The sequence below is a fragment of the Lycium ferocissimum genome, chromosome 3 (assembly GCF_029784015.1).
Source record: "Lycium ferocissimum isolate CSIRO_LF1 chromosome 3, AGI_CSIRO_Lferr_CH_V1, whole genome shotgun sequence".
Classification (NCBI taxonomy): domain Eukaryota; kingdom Viridiplantae; phylum Streptophyta; class Magnoliopsida; order Solanales; family Solanaceae; genus Lycium; species Lycium ferocissimum.
In genome coordinates, this window is record NC_081344.1 from 65,532,843 (window position 1) to 65,551,914 (window position 19,072).

A 19,072-nucleotide genomic window follows, 5' to 3' on the forward strand; every position below is an offset into this window, starting at 1 on the left:
CCTTAGAATTAAAATTAGCTACTCATACTTTTGTTCAACAAGGAAAGCTCAAAAGATGACATAATGTACTTACAATAGTAATCAATGTGAACTAAGGATGATATTGAGGCTTTAAATGCTCCAACAACTTCACCAAATATTCAATGCTAAGAGTTAATGTTCTAAAGTTGATGAATAATGGCTGAAAAACCTAAACTTAACTATTTATAAGATCAGAAAACGCGCTAAAGTTTTGGACAAAAACACCCTTCGCGGTATCGTTACGGACCATAACACGTGTTACGGTCCGTCCTTTTGTTCCGTCCTCTTCCGTCACCATATTAGGTCAACCGTTACGGCGCCACGGACCGTAACACAGGTTACGGTCCGTATCTTCCAGCGGATCTCGAATTCAGTCTTTAGTGGACAATGCATTACGACCCGTAACTTGCGTTACGGACCGTCCTTTTGGTCGTAACATTGACAATACTTAGGCATATTACTGGAATTTCCCTTCAGATTACGGTCCACGTTACGGTCCGTAACATGAGTTACAGACCGTCCTTCTGAGCCGTCACGTTAATAATCCGTCAGCATGTTTCTGGAATTTCCTCTCAAGTTACGGGTCACGTTATGGTCCGTAACGTGTGTTACAGTCCGTCCTTTAGTTCTAAGTTGTCTGTTTTTCAGCAATTTTCGTCATTTTCGTTCCTTAGGCAACCAACCCTACAAAACATCAAAATAACATAAGAAACGATATAAAAACACTTAAAAACAAGTAAAACTTCTAGTAAAAAGACAGCAAATGTGCCGAAATTCACGGCACATCAATATTGTAAGGCATAAATAATAAAAAAAAAGTTATTATAAGAATATAAATTCTATCAAATTAAGATTTTAGGATCTTAAATTGGGTCTTCCGTTTGCTAAAAGTAACAAGGCTAATGTGTTACAATTTGAGATTTTTTTGAGCAAAATGGCTGCTGGAGAATTTCCGAGTGAAGATTCTGCTGGTAATAGTGAAGATAAAATTGAGGCTGAAGGAGGGGATAATGTCGTCGAGGCTGAAGGAGGGGATAATGTCGTCGTGACGGGATTTTATATTCTTAGAATAACTTATTTATGTCTTGCAATATTATTTCAGATATATTGTCTATGTTTATTAGATTTATGTATTAATGATGTATAATATCCTAAACTTTAGTTATTAATGATGAATAATATCCTAAACTTTAGTATTAAATGCATTAATTATGATGAATTGAATCCAAAATAAATAAATTTTATTATTGATTTTAATTTTGTAAGATATTTTATTTAAAATAAATCATAACTGCCACGTCCTTAAATATGTACCGAAAACTATAGAGGCCAATTACTCAAAGTTGAGTGACTATATAGACTACTTACCCAAAGTTGAGTGACTATATAGGTCACTTACCCATAGTTGAGTGACTTTTGGAAGACAAAACAAAGTTGAGTGACTATATAGGCTACTTACCCAAAGTTGAGTTACTATGGTGGCTAATTAACCAAAGTTGAGTGATCATATAAGCTTCTAACCCTAGATTAAATGGCACCTTTACTGAATAAGCTAGCTCTGGTGCCAGTGGTTCTCGCAACCATTAAAGTTCTTTGTTTCTCGCGCCCGGGTTTGATTTCGACAGGCGTTTAGACACCCTTTTTTCCCCTACGCCCTCACATCTCTTTCCTCCTTCCTTTTCTTTTCATCTTTCTTCTTCTTTCGATAAGTAATTGAATTGATTTTATTTATTTAACATATAATCTCTCTTTCTGGTGATGTGGTATTGATCTATACTGGATGATAATTTGAGCACTATTTTATTGACTTTTGAAAGATCAAAAGGGTTTGTTTTGCTAGATATACTGAAAATGTGAATCTTTTTATTTGCAAACAATTGCCTTAAAGCTTGATAAATGAGATTGAAAAAACTAACTCAAAATATTGAAGATAAATTAATGTAGTCAAATAAAGAATATGTAAAAATTTAGCTACATATTAGCAAACACTAATTGGATGCGCTCGTTCAAGAGTTATTTGTTTTTGTCGTTTTCTTCTTGACCATAATTTAAATTTTTAAATCAGGTTTGAAAAACTGAACCAAAACGAACTTATTTGTAACTTTTACAAATAAAAGAGATAATAGACCAAATCGAATTAACCCAAATTAAATTAACTAGCTTACCCTTCCAATCCAGTATTTGTGGTTAGTGGTAAGTATTGCCTATATAAAATAGTGGCACCCGCAACCTCTAAATTCTGAATCCGCCTTTGATTATATTAGACACAATACCGTAATGCCCAAGCTAGTTTGGCTTCTAAAATCTGTTTCTTATCCATGGTGGTCAAAATTAGAGGCTTGAGAAGACATTAATTAACCAATAAGGGTTGTAGTGGAGCGATAAGCACTCCTTCATCCTTAATCAGAGATTTTGGGTTTGAAGCTCCTTGAGTACAGAGTCGTCTTTGTTAGGGACTTTTCGGCACGATTTTAGATTTAATCGGACTTCAATACGGATATCGAATACTAGGTGAAAAACCAAAAAAAAAAAAAAAAAAAAAAAAAAAAGAAGAAGACATTAATTAAGTATGTTTTCTTATCCATTTTAGTTGTCATGATTACTAAAAATCTGTACCTGTCCAAAATAAGATTGAATTAATGATATTTTTCCACCTTTATTCGTACTCTAATAAATGTGGTAAAAAAGTAGTACAAAGGATAGCCTGTTTGACTAAGCTTTTGGATGCTAAAAGTGTTTTTTCTTTTCTTTTTAGAAAACACTTATTTTAAAAAAATGAGGTGTTTGACCAAACTTTTGAGAGAAAATAAGTGCTTCTGGGGAGTAGCGGAAGCTAAAGAAAGTAGTTTTTCCCCAAAAACACACTTTTAAGAAATTACACTTAGAAACATTTTTTAAAAACTTGATCAAACACTAATTGTAGTTTAGATGTGCTTTTTAAATTAATTGGCCAAAGACAAAGTGCTTCACCAAAAATACTTTTGTAAAAAAAACACACTTTTCAAAATAAGCTGATTTTAGAAACTTGGTCAAACAAGCTATAAGAATAATTAGGAAATAATAAGAATAATTTGTCAAAAGATTTTTAATTAGTATTTTTTTCGAGCGCATAAAAGAAAAACATGACAAGTGAAATGAATCGGAGGGAATAATTTATTTATTTTTTTATTTTTTTGTAATACAAGCATTACTTAATATATAGCTAGCATTTAAATTAAAACCAAAAATATGTCGGAAGAGCTCAGGACTCGAGAGTTTTGTACCTTATTTTGGTGTAAGTTTCTTTTTCTTCTTTTTGACCGACAGATTTCTCTAATATTGGCTTTTGAAATGAGTAGACACCAAAGATCAAGGACCAATGTATGTTCCCAGATTTGTCATTTTAATTTTACCACATCAGCATTACTAATAGCTGCAATGAAAACTTACAAGGATCTGGAATATCATTTTCTATTTGAGTGTTGCATCAGTAAACAGTTCTGGGCTAATATTATCCAACAAACCAACTCTTCTACCATCAAAAAATATATCCTCTTTTAACAACTTCCAAAATTGGATCATCACCTGGAACTAGGGGTGTACATGGATCGGGTTGGTTCGAATTTTTCAAATATCAAACCAAATCAATTGCATCGGGTTTTTAAATCTATAAACTAAAACCAACCCACAAAAGTCGGGTTTTCTCGATTTTTTCAGATTGTTCGGGTTTTTTTGGGTAAAGTATTCGTACATAACGTATAACTTGTATTTCAAATATTTTTTTAGCCTTAGTAAGATACGGCTATCTAATTAAGATACTTTTTAATAAAATAATATAAAATGTGAGATGAGAGATGACATTGTACTAAAATATTAAAAAAAAAGTAATGAAATCGCATAAAATAAAATGATCATATATAATCTAAAAGTACTAAGTCCTGTTATAATAAATCCGGCTAATTTATAAGGCATATAGAAAATGATCATAATCTAAAAGTACTAAGTCATGCTAAAGTAAGTACGGATAATATGTATTAATTACATGACTAAATATTAAAGAAAAAAATAAAATTAAGTTATGTATTTTCACTGTCTAAACCATTATAAAATTAAAGAATAGATATCCAACAATATTGTCATTCCTAGTGTTAGAATTGAATTTCTTTTGTTAGCATAATATTGAGTTGATTTTTGTTGGGTTTTATTTGAGTTACTAACATCTATGAGCTATAAAACTTATTGGACCATTCAAAATCTAAAATCTAAGCTTGAAATAATATGTTAAAAGACAAAAACGATGAAAAAATTTAAGAAATATTTATAAATTACATTATAAATAAATATTTTTATGTATATTTTTTTTTTTTGAAATTTCATACATGTAATGTCGGGTTTGTTTGGTTCGGTTTAACTCTTTTTAGGTTTAAACCAAACCAATGGTGGTCGGGCTTTTTTTAAAAAAACCAAACCACTAGTCAGATTTTTTTTCTCGGTTTGATTCAGATTTCGGTTTGGTGCGGTTTGTCGGTTTCCTTTGTACACCCCTACCTGAAACAAGCTGAGAAGAGATAAGTTTGATGACCAAATATAGTGGATTAGCTAATAAATGCCTTTTTGTTTTTGGGGGACTCGGCTTAATAGAAATTACAACCTTTTTAACGGTAAGCATGATCATCCTTCTTTCAGTAATATTTACAGTCAAGTTATTGAGTTCACCAAGGTTTGCACCTACACGTTCACCCCAAATATTAGAACTATCATCTCTATTAAATGGGAGCCACCGGAGCTAAACTCTTATAAGCTTAACACTGATGGGTCTTGTCTAGGCAACCCAGGCGAGGGGGGAATAGGTAGTGTTATCAGAGATAGTAGGGGAAACTGGGTTGTAGGCTACATGAAGGTCTTCCTCATACTACTAACAATCTTGCTGAATTAACAGCCATTATGCAAGGACTAAAAATTACATTGGAAAACAGGCTGACGCCTCTTGAGATCAACACTGACTCAACAGAGGTAATAAAAATGATCAAGGAAGGACATTTACCTTATAACTCTATCATTCTGAATGCAGATGCTCGATGGTCGAGCTTGGGCATCCAATACTCATGCATAGCTACCGTAAGTAGAACAAAGTGGCAGATCTTTTGGCGAAAGAAGGCGGGAAGCAGCAGCTTTTTGGACGGGCAACAATCTTCTCAGTTCCTTCTATGTTTGTGAATAGTTTCGGCAAACATGTTGGGAACTGCTTATGAATGAAACATTTTGTTATGTAATGCCCAAGTGGGTGACAACCATGAACAACTTAATGACTCTAATGCCATAAAATCTAATGTAATTTCGTGAATATGTTAATACTGGTAGTATAAAAAAAATATCATTTTCTATATATATAATTTTATTTTAACCATATGGTATTTAAGATTATTTGTTTCACTTAAGGGCGGAGCTAAAGAGAAGGTCAAACTTCAATTGAATTCTCTTTATTGAAGAATTTTGCTATACGAATAAATAAAAATGATATTTTAAGCTATATGAACTATTGAATCCTCTTAGCATAAGAGGAAATAAAAGTAAGTGCAAAAATGTTTAAAAATTGCTTTAGGTCACAAGTTCAAATTATGGGTGTGATATTTTAGCACGTTACTTTTGATTTAAATATAAATGTACTATTCACTTTATACTATATTATTTGATAAACTTTCATTTTTAGTCTGTTAAAATAATGTCACTTTTTATATATTTAAGAATAATTTAATTATACTTTTTATCTTTAATGAGATGATTTATAGCTCTAGAAATATTAAAGACTTGTTTTAAATTGCAAATTCAAAGCTTTTTTTTTTTTAAAAAAAAAACTTTTCGTGACAAATTAAATATTATTTATGTGCTATATAATTGAGACGGAAGAAATAAAAGAGATAAATGTTCCCCATCAAAAAATTGCCCTTTGTCAAATTCTTTTTTCCAAATAAAAGAGAATAAAGATGAGATATTTACCAAAAATATGAAAGTTCTTTCAAGAAGGACAGATAATTTAAAGAATGGCAGTCCCCAATCTAATTGAGAGAGAGACGTGGCATTTTTCAGATTCTTCTTTATGAAGACTAGGCATAAAAACAAACGTCACTTTATTTCTTTACATACATCTATAAAAAGATTATTTTCTTTTCTCTTTTATATAAGCATTATTATTGCTAAACAAGCGGCTTAATAGATAATTTACGGTTACGATATTGTAATTTAAGTTTTGGATTAAAATAGTCCCTTGACTTGTCATGTTCAAACTTATCCTTTCCTTCTAACATAACAAGAAAAAAAGATAACCCTCGAGATTTAATAGCTAGTTAGGAGATAAGTTATTCATATATTAATCTCTATATGCTCTCTCTCTGTTCATTTTTATTTGTCCACTTTTAACTTTGTCCGCTTCTTAAAAATTGATAAATGAAGTATGTATTTTACTATTATCTCCATATTAATTGGTATATAGTCTCATTAAATTTAGAGAATAATTTAAAAATGAGTAATTAAAATTAAGGATAAAACAATTTTTTTTTTTTTTTTTGTCTTTATATGCTAAAGTGGACAAGTAAAAGTGAAAATTTATTTTTAGTATAGTAGATAAGTACAAGTGAACGGAGGGAGTAAGTAATTTATGATATTTGGTAGCTAGTTAGGAGGTAATTTATTCACGTGTAAAATTAAAATGATATTTGGTTTGCGATTTTAAAACTCACATAACTAATTATCTCATGATTAATACTTCTCCATTTTAATTTATGTGAACCTATTTCTTTATTAATCTGTGTAAAAAAAATATGACTTCTTGCTATATTTGAAAACAATTCATCTTTATGCAATAATTAATAGCTACATAAAAATATATATGACTCATTTAACATCATAAATTTAAAAGTTTTTTTTTTTTAAACTCCGTATCTAATGGATTCACATAAATTTAACAAAATTATTATATATTATTACTAATACCAGAATAATTCTAACCGGATAGCATGTAGACCCCTTGTTATGAAAAGGAGAATCATTTTAATGATTAGGTTTGTTTTACTTACCATTCTAAAAACAAGGGCAAAAGAATATTTTCCTTTATATGCTCCTATAATACATACACCCATAGAACAAAATTTCTGTTTTTGCTTTTAATCATCTCTTTGCCTAATATACTGTACTTCAAAAAACAAAACCCTAAGATTGATTCGCCGCCATATTTTTTTTCCCTTTTTTCTTCTTTTTAACCTACATAATTTTACCCTTTTCTTTAAGACACTTTCTTGAAGTTTAGTTAATCAAAGATTGGATTTTTATGTGCTTAAATGTTTAGGATTCAGCTTTGTACATGTGGGGTTTTGTAAGTTTTTGAGGTTTATATGTAGAGTTTTGGTTTTTTAGTTTTTGTTGAGTATTAATTATATTTTGTTGTGGACTGACTGTGTGTGAATTGGTGTTTTGATCATGGATGTTGAGAAAAGAGCTTTCTTGGAATTTTAATTGTATCAAAGATTGGATTTTTATGAGCTGAAAGGTTTTGTTTTTAAGATTGTCCATGTGGGGTTTTGTAGTTTTTAAGGTTTATGTTACAAAGTTTTTATTTTGATAGGTTTTTTGGGTAGCTTTCTTGGAGTTTTATTTGATGAAAAATTGGATTTTTATGAGCTGAAAGGTTTTGTTTTGAGGTTTGTCCACGTGGGGTTTTGTAGTTTTTAAGGTTTATATAACAAAGTTTTGGTTTTGGTAGCTTTCTTGAGTTGTTAAGGATTGTGGGTATTGATTATATTTGACAAAGTTTTGATTTTTATAGCTTTCTTGGGTTGTTAAGGATTGTGGGTTGTGATTATATTTGTTGTGGGATGAGTTTTTGAAGATATGGTATCTGAATTAGGTAGGAGACCAATGATGGGAAACAATGAAAATTCATTTGGAGATGAGTTTGAGACAGAAATCAGTATGTTACTTCGTGACCAACGAAGACAAGAGGCGGATGATCGCGAAAAAGAGCTGAATATGTATAGAAGTGGATCAGCTCCACCTACTGTTGAAGGTTCATTGAGTGCAGTTGGTGGATTGTTTAACAATAATGGTTTCATGTCTGAGGAGGAGTTAAGGTCTGATCCTGCTTATTTGTCTTACTATTACTCGAACGTTAATCTTAATCCTAGGTTGCCTCCACCACTGATGTCCAAAGAAGATTGGCGGTTTTCGCAGAGGTTGCAAGGAGGAGGGAGTTCTGCTATTGGTGATAGGAGGAAGGTGAACAAGAATGATAATGGTAGTAATGGCGGGAGGTCATCACCCTTTTCGATGCCTCCGGGATTTAATAACTCGAAAAAAGCTGAGAGCGAGAACGAGACGGATCAATTGCAGGGTTCAGTGGAATGGGGTGGTGATGGGCTGATTGGTTTGCCAGGACTAGGATTAGGTAGTAAAAAGAAGAGCATTGCTGAAATGTTCCAGGTGCATACTTGAAACTCAATTTAGTGTTTCTTTTTACAATTACAATTTTGACTAATGGTTGTTAGATTCCAAGGTTTAACTATTAAATGCTTTGAAACTGCAGCAATTAACATTTGGAGTTTAATGCTTCATGAATTTCCTTGAGGTGTTTTGGCTGGACTTGGCATTTTGAGTTTGTGGAAATTTTTTGTTGTTGTTGTTGTGTGGCATGAATTCTAAAGATGGTAGTTGATTCACGTTCTTCCAAATTGGTTCTATGGAATGGTAACAATTTGTAGCACAAACCTTTCATGATAATATTTTGATTCATTTGTTAAAGTTCTACCAATCTTGAAAGTTGCTTAAAATTTGTGTGCTGGAAATCATTCCTTTTTGCTTATGATACTCTCCGTTAAACCACTTTGTTTACAAGAAGGTGGCTTGGTAGACATGAATTCCATTTCCCTCAATCATCTCTGTTAAGCTGATTGGAGGTGTGATCAGTATGAAGGAAATGTTTTCCAGGGAAATAAGTCGCTTTCTTACTTATTTTCGTGTCTTCTTTGCGTAAGCAAAAAAATATTATCCTAAAAGCATTTGTATATAAACTAGACAAATACTATGGAAAGGTGGGGTTTTTTTTTTTTTTTTTTTTGGGGGGGGGGGGGGTAGGGGTGGTGTTGGTGGGGTGAAGATGAGGTGTGTGGGGGGAGGACACAGTCAATGTGGAACTTGTTTTCCCTACTTCAACTAAGGAAGTCAATTTCCTCATTTTTAAGAAACTTGTTTTCCTAGAGAGAATGTTTTTCAAAATTTTTGACCAACTGAACATGGGAAAAATGGAAAATATATTTGGAAAATGTTTTCCTCCATACCGAACACGCCCTAGATCTGAGGCAGTTCTACATCTTCAAGGCCAAAATTTTAATATTATGATTAAAGGAGGTGCATTAGAAGTTTCAATTATCTGACAATGAATCCGGATGTTTATGACATTGATTATATTTTGTTCCATTTATGAGACTGGTTTTGCATTCGCATGATAAGAGAAACATAGTGTAACAAGTAATCATATCAAGTTTGGGATTGGCTTTGAGGAAATGCGGGCCAAGTGCATACTCCAATAAGAGCAAACATCTCTTGCAATGTTGCGTTTCTTGTTCCCTGGGTGCAAAAATGCCCTTTAGCGCATAAACGATCAAGAACCTGATAATAGTGCGGGTGTGCTCCAATAAAAGCAAGCTCTTATCAAATGGAAGAATGTTGCGTTTCTTGATTACGTGGTTTGGAAGCAGTACGAGATCCTCATATTGGTATATTTGTGTGTGTATATAGTTCCAATATGATATTGGCAGCACTCACATGATAAGAGCAGAGTTATGTAACAATTAATAATAGTCTAGAAATGTTGTTGCATTTCTTTGTTTACTTGGTATGAAAATGCCTTTCGTTCATTTTTCCGAACCTTATGGCTCAAGACATCTGTCTGCTGCTTGGCATCTGATTCATTATAGCTGTTGTTATGTTGTTGCTAATTGCATTTCTTTTTACCATTTAATTTTTTTTTTTTTGAGGGTTTTCGACATTTGAGTTTCAATCAATATATACACCTATCATGATTTTTGTTTTTGTAGTGTTACTTTTTCCCTCCCCTTTAAAAACCGAGTGATGATATTTGTTAGTATTATTTTGACTAAGGAGAAATTTCCTTTACGTTTAAGCTCGAGAAAGAGAATGTAACATGATCATCTGATGTGTTTTTAAACCATGTTTCATCCAGGATGACTTCAGCCATGTGTCTCCTGCTCCTGGTCACCCTTCACGCCCCGCTAGCCGAAATGCTTTTGACGGTGGTGATAATACAATAGGTTCAGTAGAAGCTGAGCTTTCTCATCTTCATCACGAGCTCTCTTCCTCAAAACCTTTAAGGTCTGATGAGGTGCCTACTTCCTATTCATATGCTGCTGCTTTATCAAGAAGTACCACTCCTGATCCCCAACATATTGCGAGGGCTCCTAGCCCTTCCCTCACTCCTATTGGCGGAGGCAGGGGAGCCACTTCAGAGAAGAGAAATGTTAGTAGTCCAAATCCATTTAATGGTGTGTCGTCATCTCACAGAACTGATTCTGCAGATCTTGTTGCTGCTTTGTCTGGCATGAATATATCTAATGGTACGTCGGATGAGATCAATTCTTTGATTGAACATGATATTTACGGGTGCTGCCAAAATATACAAAACATATAACTGATTATGTATATTATTTGTATATTTTTTGCATACGGTATGTATATTTATACTTAATACACAAAACCTATACATTTACTTGATATTTTGTAAATTAGATCACCGAAAGGCATTGGACTGTAATATTTTCTATTTGGTTTTAATACTATCCTCCCAATCTTGCAGGTGGGCAGAATAACACGAAGCAGCATGATTTCTTGAAGCAATCCGAATCCCCTCAGTTTAATAGGGCTTCTATTGCTCAGTCTGCAAAAGTACCATATTCTGTCGCTGTTACTGGCCACAGTGGAGGCTCAGACCCCAATAGTTCATACCTCAAAGGATCCCCAACTTCAGGATTGAATGGTGGAGGTGGCGGCGTACTGTCTCAATATCCGCATTTGGATAATCAAAATTCATCCTTCTCTAATTATGGTTTAAGCGGTCATCCTCTCAGTCCAATGTCAAGCCATCTTGGCAACTATAATTTGCCACCTTTATTTGGAAATGCTGCTGCAGCATCAGCGATGGCTGTACCTGGATTGGACTCTCGAATGTTGGGGGGATCTAACTTAAGCGCCGCAACCTCAGAGCAAACTCTCAGCAGAATGGGAAATCAATTCGTGGATCCTATGTATCTTCAGTACTTGACAGCTGAATATGCCGCGCAGGTCGCTGCTCTTAATGATCCTTCTTTGGACAGGAACTATATGGGTAATTCATATGTGGACTTGCTTCAGAAAGCTTATCTTGGTAACGTGCTACCTCAGAAATCTCAATACGGGGTCCCATTGAGTAGCAAAAGCGGTGGTTCAGGTCATCATGGCTATTACGGAAATCCTGCATTTGGAGTTGGTTTATCATATCCTGGTAGTCCTTTAGCAAGTCCAGTTATTCCAGGCTCTCCGGTAGGACCCGGTAGTCCTATGAGGCATAGTGATTATAATATGAGATTTACTGGTAGAATGAGAAACATAGCAGGAGGTGTCATAGGACCATATCACTTGGATAACATGGAGAACAGCTTAGCGTCCTCCCTACTGGAAGAGTTCAAAAGCAACAAGGCCAGGTGTTTTGAACTTTCAGAAATTGTTGGTCACGTTGTTGAGTTTAGGTATGTATCATAAAATTTTGTTCTTCTGGGTTTTCACCTACTTAAGCTAGCCTTGCTTCTAAAACTATATTCATCTATCATCAGTGCCGACCAGTATGGGAGCCGATTCATTCAACAAAAACTTGAAACTGCCACCAATGAGGAGAAAAACATGGTTTTCCAGGAAATTTTTCCCCAAGCCCTTACATTGATGACTGATGTCTTCGGAAATTATGTAATCCAGAAGGTATGTCTAACTTTGGTTGTTCTATGGAGGAGAAAATGACAAAAATGGTCCCTTATGTTTGAGGGTAGGCTAAAGATATAGTCCGTAAGTGCGCACTTTAACAGTTTTGGACCTTTAAGTTTGTTAAAACTTAACACTTCTATTCTTCGTCAAGTATTTACTGAACACTGTCTGATCGATATGACGGGAACTATGGAAAAAAAATTAGCAGGAACTCATCTTTAGAGGTATAATTTTGCAGTTTCTTGCTATTTTTAATTTATGTAGGGTCTGGAGCAATTTTTTGAGATGTCTAGTGTAGTTTTTGTGTTGCATATTGTAGGATTTGATGGGACTTTCTTGGTGTTTATGTAGTTTAATATTTTTTTCCATTGTTTCGGTCAAATCTAGTGGACAGAGTTAGGTAAATATTTTACGGAGACAAAGTGTTAACTTTGGCAAACTTAAAGGACCGAAACTGTTAAGTGCATGCTTAAATGACTGTTTTGAACCTACAATCTTTATCAAAAAAAGAAAAAAAGAAAAGAGAATACTGTTTTGAACCTACAATCAAATATAAGGGACCATTTTTGTCATTCTCTCTTCTATGGAGTATATATTGATGTTGAGGCCCATGATCTTCAGGTCTGTCTTGTTGCCCTTTAAATGGATTATAATGTACATATTTCTCTTGCAGTTTTTTGAACATGGAATGGCACATCAGAGGAGAGAATTAGCTGGCATACTGTTTGGACATGTACTAACACTGAGCCTTCAAATGTATGGTTGTCGCGTGATACAGAAGGTATACCAAAGTGAATCAACAAATGCCCATACATGTTCGAATGTTATCTGCTATTGTTAATCTTTTGTTTTGGTTCTTATTCTGATACACTGAAAGCTTGTTTGGGATGGTTGTTACGTATTGTATTGTATCGTATTGTTAATTTACAAACATTATTTGTTTTGATTGTTACTTAAATTTTATTGTATTGTATCGTTAAATCCATTGTTACGTAACGACGAAAAGTCCCCTTGTATGTAACGACCGATTTGGTGTGGTTGTGTTGTTGCCTTTTTTTCTTTTTATTTTTCCTTTTGCTTATTATTTAATAATCCTATTTTATCCTTTACCCGACCTTTTCTTATAGTAATTTTACCCCGTGCCCTACTTTTTTGTTATAATATTGTAAGTTTATTCTTCAGATTATGGTGTGTGGTCTTGTAACGACAGGAAACGGCACTATCTATCCAAATGTTGTATTCATCAAAACAATACAGTACAATACGAATACATTATGAAACGATCTGTAACAACCATCCAAACAAGCTTTAAATATAGCATTAACGAGTGGGCTCTTTGGGCTGATTACCAGCCTCTTCTCAATAACTGAGTTATGTTGAGCTGAAAATTGTGGTATGATTCACTATGCAGGCAATAGAAGTAGTTGATGTGGACCAGAAGATTAAAATGGTTGAGGAGCTTGATGGTCATATCATGCGCTGTGTACGAGATCAGAATGGGAATCATGTCATTCAGAAATGTATTGAATGTGTACCAGAAGATCACATTCAATTTATCATCTCGACATTTTTTGGACAAGTTATTACTCTCTCTACCCATCCATATGGATGTCGAGTAATACAGGTAGAGATGAGTGATGTGTCTTATCCATTTGTTGTAGTCATTTTAGTTTGATATATTACTAATTTTCCTCCATCTTTCAGAGAGTATTGGAACACTGTAGCGATCCTGAAACTCAAAGTAAAGTGATGGAGGAAATCCTGGGATCTGTAAGCATGTTGGCACAAGATCAATATGGTAATTATGTTGTTCAGGTATGAAATACTCACTACTCAAAATGTTGCTGCTACTGGCGTCTAAGACTATCTTATTTAGAAGTAAATATTTTTACACTCTTTCTTCTTGAGTTAGTTGTTTGTTGTGTCATATTGTACACAATATACTCACTTCTTGACTAGAATGGAGTAATGTAGCTGAGTTGGCGATTCCTGAATTTGTTGTTTTTTTATAAGGTAAAAGTTTATTACTCCCTCCAGTCCATAATAATTGATGTTTTAGGCTTGGGCACATGGATTAAGGAATTCACTTCTAATAGTTAAAGAGAGGTTTTGACTAAAATACCATTATTTATAATTTTCTTTTCTTTTTAGGTTGACATAATTATTATGGAGATTAGGAATGTGTCGAGGGCAAATTTGAAAAAAAGAATTAAATACCTTCTTTGGTTTTGTGTAACTGCCATCAATTATTTTGGACTGGAGGGAGTAATACAGTACCAAGATGGTACAAATCTACTGGTTCCCCCCCAGCAGAGTAATATTGCACATTTCATTCCATTGATTGATGGCTCTGTCTTGCTTCCCCAATTTATAATTTATAGGAAAATACTTGTCTCATATCGTCTCATATCGTTACTGCCAAAAATGAGGTCAATTATTTTTACAGTAAAATGCATTTGGTTGGAGAAGTGAAATCTTTTGCAAAAAATTGGTGGTTTGCAAAGTTATTTCAAACTTTCAACTTCTTTGAAAACTAAAATGCAAATCTAAAAACTATCTGCAAAAGTTTCAACGAAATGCACATGCACATTCACTTTAATTCAGTAGAACGGAAAAGCGAAAGTAGTGCTAGTAGAATGGAAAAGCTCTTTGAGTCAGTTAAATCTTTGTTTGTACCAAAAGTGCTCTCGTATATTAGCAAACATGTCTTGCATCCCTATACTGAGGTATACATCGACCTTCTTTTTTCCTTGTTCTTTTTCTTCCGTTTGTTTATTTTAAATGCAACACTTGCAGCATGTATTGGAGCACGGGAAGCCGCACGAGCGCACTACTATAATTCAGGAACTAGCTGGGAAGATCGTGCAAATGAGCCAACAGAAGTTTGCCTCTAATGTTGTTGAGAAGTGTTTAACTTTTTGTAATTCCAGTGAACGACAGCTACTGGTGAATGAGATGCTTGGCACAACTGATGAAAATGAGCCTCTTCAGGTTTGTCTAAATTTTATTTAGCCTTTTAGCCTTAGTTAAGAAGGATTTTGATTTGCATATGGCTACTGGGTTCATACCTTAAAACATTTTAAGTTTTTAACATGACATTGTGTCAGGGCGGAGTATAAACAACCTAATTTGAGCATTTGTTAGGATTAAACTTTTAAACTCTTGTATGCACCTACCCAAATTTCCAAATCCTGACTTAGCAAGCTTGGTTGAGGATATTTTGGAGCTTTTGTATATAGGATGTTTGAACCTACAGATTGCTGAACTGACGACTATTATTTTCGGTTGGCCCCTATTGAGATACAAGCCGAGTTTGCTGCCTCTGATTGTGTTCTTGCACCTGTCGAGACACATGGTGTTGCTCTGTTCCATATTTTCTCTTCGTAATGGGACTTGGAGACGTCTCAGATTAATTGCTGAGGCAGCCAGCCATTTTATTGTTAGGACTTAGCTTGGATGGGCTATCAGTCTATTAAAAGGTTGAACTTGGAAGAAAAGATAGTTATACCCGATATTGTGTGGCACATATTTTCGATAAGCAGGAAACATTTGAGGCTTAGAACATTGACCGATCGTTCGTCAACCCTGATTCTTCTATAATTCTGTTTTGCTACATCTGAAATTAACCCAGAAAAATCTCAAAACTAACTGTTGCCAAATTGAAGATAAGATCATTGAAAGATATTGCTTTACCGAAGTAATGGATTATGTTGAATTTACAACAACAACAACATACCCAGTGTAATCCCACAAGTGGGGTCTGGGGAGGGTAAGATGTACGCAGACCTTACCTCAACCTTTATGGGGTAGAGAGGCTGTTTCCGATAGACCCTCGGCTCAAAAGAAACGAAGTCAATGCAGGATTGCAAGCGAATTATGATGAATTTAGTCCTATGATAATTATTGGACCTCAGCAATATCTATGCTATAGAGTTCATCTAGGAAGTACAGACATATGCATCTGTGATTGTCAATCTGGTAGCAGTGTTATCATATAAATTTGTCAGTCTTGTTTCTCCTCTCTTTTCTCTATTGAATCATCTTGTGGACTTGTGCATTGTGTTTCCTCATTTTTCTTCTTTTTGTCCAGGCTATGATGAAAGATCAGTTTGCGAATTACGTAGTACAGAAAGTTTTGGAGACTTGTAGCGATCAACAACGTGAGCTGATCATGTCGAGAATAAAAGTTCACTTGAATGCTCTGAAGAAATACACTTACGGAAAGCATATTGTCGCCCGTGTTGAAAAGCTAGTTGCTGCTGGGGGTAAGCTCTTTTTCTTTTTGTACTGTCTGGATCATTGAATAATTTTGTGATTATGATATTAATGTGTTTGGCCTTGACTTCACGTGCAAATACTGAAGTCATTATTTGCAAGTGAAGTTTGGCTATCAGTTTTTGCAGGATACTTAAAAACTTGTTGGAGGAGTGAGAAAATGAAAAAAAAAAAAGAAAAAAGAAGGGTCCCTCATGTTGGGGAATAGGTTCAAAATAGTCCTTAAAGTATGCTCTAAACAATTTTGGTCCTTTAAGTTTTTCAAAAGTTAACACTTGTGGTCTCTGTCAAATATTTAACGAACTCTGTCAGTTAGATTTGACGGAAACTGTGAAAATAAAGGATTTTGCGGGAACTCATTATTCAAAGTTACAGTTTTTGGAGTTTTTTTTTTTTTTGGTTCTCTTTCTAAAGTTTTTGGAGTTTCTAGATTTTGATGGAGCTTTTCTAGTATTTTTGATTAAATCTTTTTTTCCCCACAATTCCCGTCAAACTAACGATTTAGTTCGTTAAATATTTGACGGAGACGATAAGCTTTTACTTTGGCAAATTTAAAGGACCAAGACTTTTCAGAGCATACTTGGGGACTATTTTAAACCTACTCCCAAACATAAGAGACCATTTTTGTCATTCTCTCTTTGAGGAGTATTTCAAGTAATTTGATTGTGTTTTCACTCACAAATCTTCAACTTTTTTCCAGACATCAATGTCGAAATACAATCGAACTTCTGAATGCTCTCTTTTTAACCTCAACTTCAAGAGCTCCTTTTTTCAGCTTCAGCCAATATTGTGTGAAGGGCTGCTAAGTGATTTTGTTATGCTGTTTTGCAGAACGAAGAATTGCTGCTCAGTCCCCAAGTCCTGCTTAGTCTTGTAGGAAAAAGAAAGTTGTACAGCTAACTGAGGCTAGTTTGAGCTACCTATCTTCCTTTTCTTCCACATCTAGTGTTTTGGCTCCATATATGTCTTCTAAGGTATGGGGTATATTTGCAAATAAAGTTGTTGCATGTACTAGAGGAACTGTAAATTGTGTAGTTAAAAACATAAAAATCAGGTATGCTGAAGCTCAGATGTCAAATATTCGAGATGGCTGTGCAGAGGGAAGTCGAGTTTCCAAAAGGGTGTAAAAAGAAAGATAAAAAGGCGAGGTAGTTTATGTCAACGCGACTGTACAAATGTTGCGTTTGTGGAGAGTTGATGTTTAGGTGAGGAAATTTTATGTATGGTATTTGACTAATTTTCTTTTATGGCCAAGTATATTTCCTTTATCTCAGATTCTCAGTTTACTACCATTTTATGAAAAATTTAATGCTCTTATGTCTGCAATTGGATTTGCTTGTGTTTGTCCATCTAGTGATGTAGGATGTATTAATTCTTTTTGGGGTTCCCACTTGGTGTTCGATACCCGTATTCTGGTCCTGACTAATTTAGATTTGCACCGCGTAAGCTCCATTTAAGGAGTGCTAATAGGTATTCTTTCCGTACCTCGGATTTGAACCCGAGAACTCTGGTAAGGATGGAAGGATCCTATGCATACCGACATAAACCTCGTGATGGTGAAGTAGGATGTGTATTCTTGTGGTTGTGGTATTTGGTTGCAGTGGATACAACTAAAGTGACTAATTGGTGCACTACATGGTCGATTGATTTAAACTACAAGTTGGTTATCAATCTCACAATTTGAGTTTTAATCATGTCAGGTTTTTTAGGAAAAAGACTTAGTCATGTCACAATTATGTTTATTTTAGGTACAATGTTCACTCGAATTCACTTAGATAATTATATGCCAGTAGAAAATGCTAATTTTTATGATATTAGAAAGATAAAGGTTTAAATAGCACCGACAGTTAAGATTTATACAAGTCAGTCTCAAATTTAAATCTTTTGAATTGCCCATGTTATGATTTTCTACCACTTTTTGAAACTACGTCAATTTTTTCATATTTTATGAACAGTGTAGGAGTATTTAGCTTTCGTCTTTGACTATCAAATGAAATGTTAACAGTCAGTCCTCCTAGGAATTAAGAGCCTGTTTGGATTAGTTTATTTTAGGTGCTTTTAAACACTTCTATAATGTTGGGTAAGATAAAAAAATATTTTTAAGAACTTGCTTTAAGTCAAAATAACAAAAATTAGTCTCTTATGGCTTTTAGCTTATAAGTTATAAGTCCATCAAAACAGGCTCCAAAGCGTAGCCGTAGTAGTAATTGTTGTAAGATTAAAGGTGAAGGGAAATTCTCTCGAAATCAAACTTTTTTGGTACTTTTTCATAGTTCTTGCATGCTGTGGTTAAAGTATAATTGGTCAAACTTGTTGGTTGACAATGGGATGACTCAAGCAGTGTATCACGCATTTTTGTACATTTTTCTACTACATGGATGGTATGCTATTATTAATGATTTTTTTTATGAAGTATCATAAGAAAATATATTTTAATGCTCAAAAGGATGATAGTATATTTAACTTCCAACCTAAGAAAACCAGAAGAAAAAGAACAAGAAAGTGAATAGTCAATCGCCTTTAGGTTTACAGTACAATTTGTATTATTTCGTACTTTGAAACAAAATGTTTTTTCATCTTTTTTGGAGTTAGCGTAAGAGTCTAAATTGACAAGACGTGTCTAGTTGAATTTATAAACATTCAAAATAATTTTAGTGATCTGAAACCAAATAGCCGCAAAAATAATTGCCTTTACTCTAGCATGTGCTAGCTAATAGTACTATATACATCTTGATTAATTCCCTAGGGATTTTTCTCTCCTACGTGAGGGGGTTTTCTC

The 19,072-nt window shown here is 34.1% G+C and overlaps 1 protein-coding gene across 3 annotated transcripts; it reads left to right on the plus strand.

Annotated features, from left to right (window-relative positions):
* The first annotated feature begins 7,094 nt into the window (after positions 1–7,094).
* Positions 7,095–17,561, plus strand: LOC132050426 (pumilio homolog 2-like). 3 transcript variants are annotated; one of them, XR_009413415.1, is made up of 11 exons: positions 7,097–8,472; positions 10,232–10,622; positions 10,862–11,789; positions 11,874–12,015; positions 12,692–12,799; positions 13,430–13,642; positions 13,723–13,833; positions 14,815–15,009; positions 16,109–16,283; positions 17,125–17,267; positions 17,348–17,561. XR_009413415.1 is itself a non-coding variant. In XM_059441666.1 (10 exons), the coding sequence occupies exons 1-10, from the start codon at positions 7,885–7,887 to the stop codon at positions 16,396–16,398; spliced, it is 2,868 nt and encodes a 955-aa protein (XP_059297649.1). In that variant the 5' UTR covers positions 7,095–7,884; the 3' UTR covers positions 16,399–16,520. The 3 variants fall into 3 exon arrangements, 2 of the variants coding, with proteins under 2 accessions (XP_059297649.1, XP_059297648.1); XM_059441666.1 differs by lacking the exons at positions 17,125–17,267; positions 17,348–17,561 and adding an exon at positions 16,382–16,520 and having other exon boundaries at positions 7,095–8,472; XM_059441665.1 differs by having other exon boundaries at positions 17,125–17,561.
* The last annotated feature ends 1,511 nt before the right edge of the window (positions 17,562–19,072 follow it).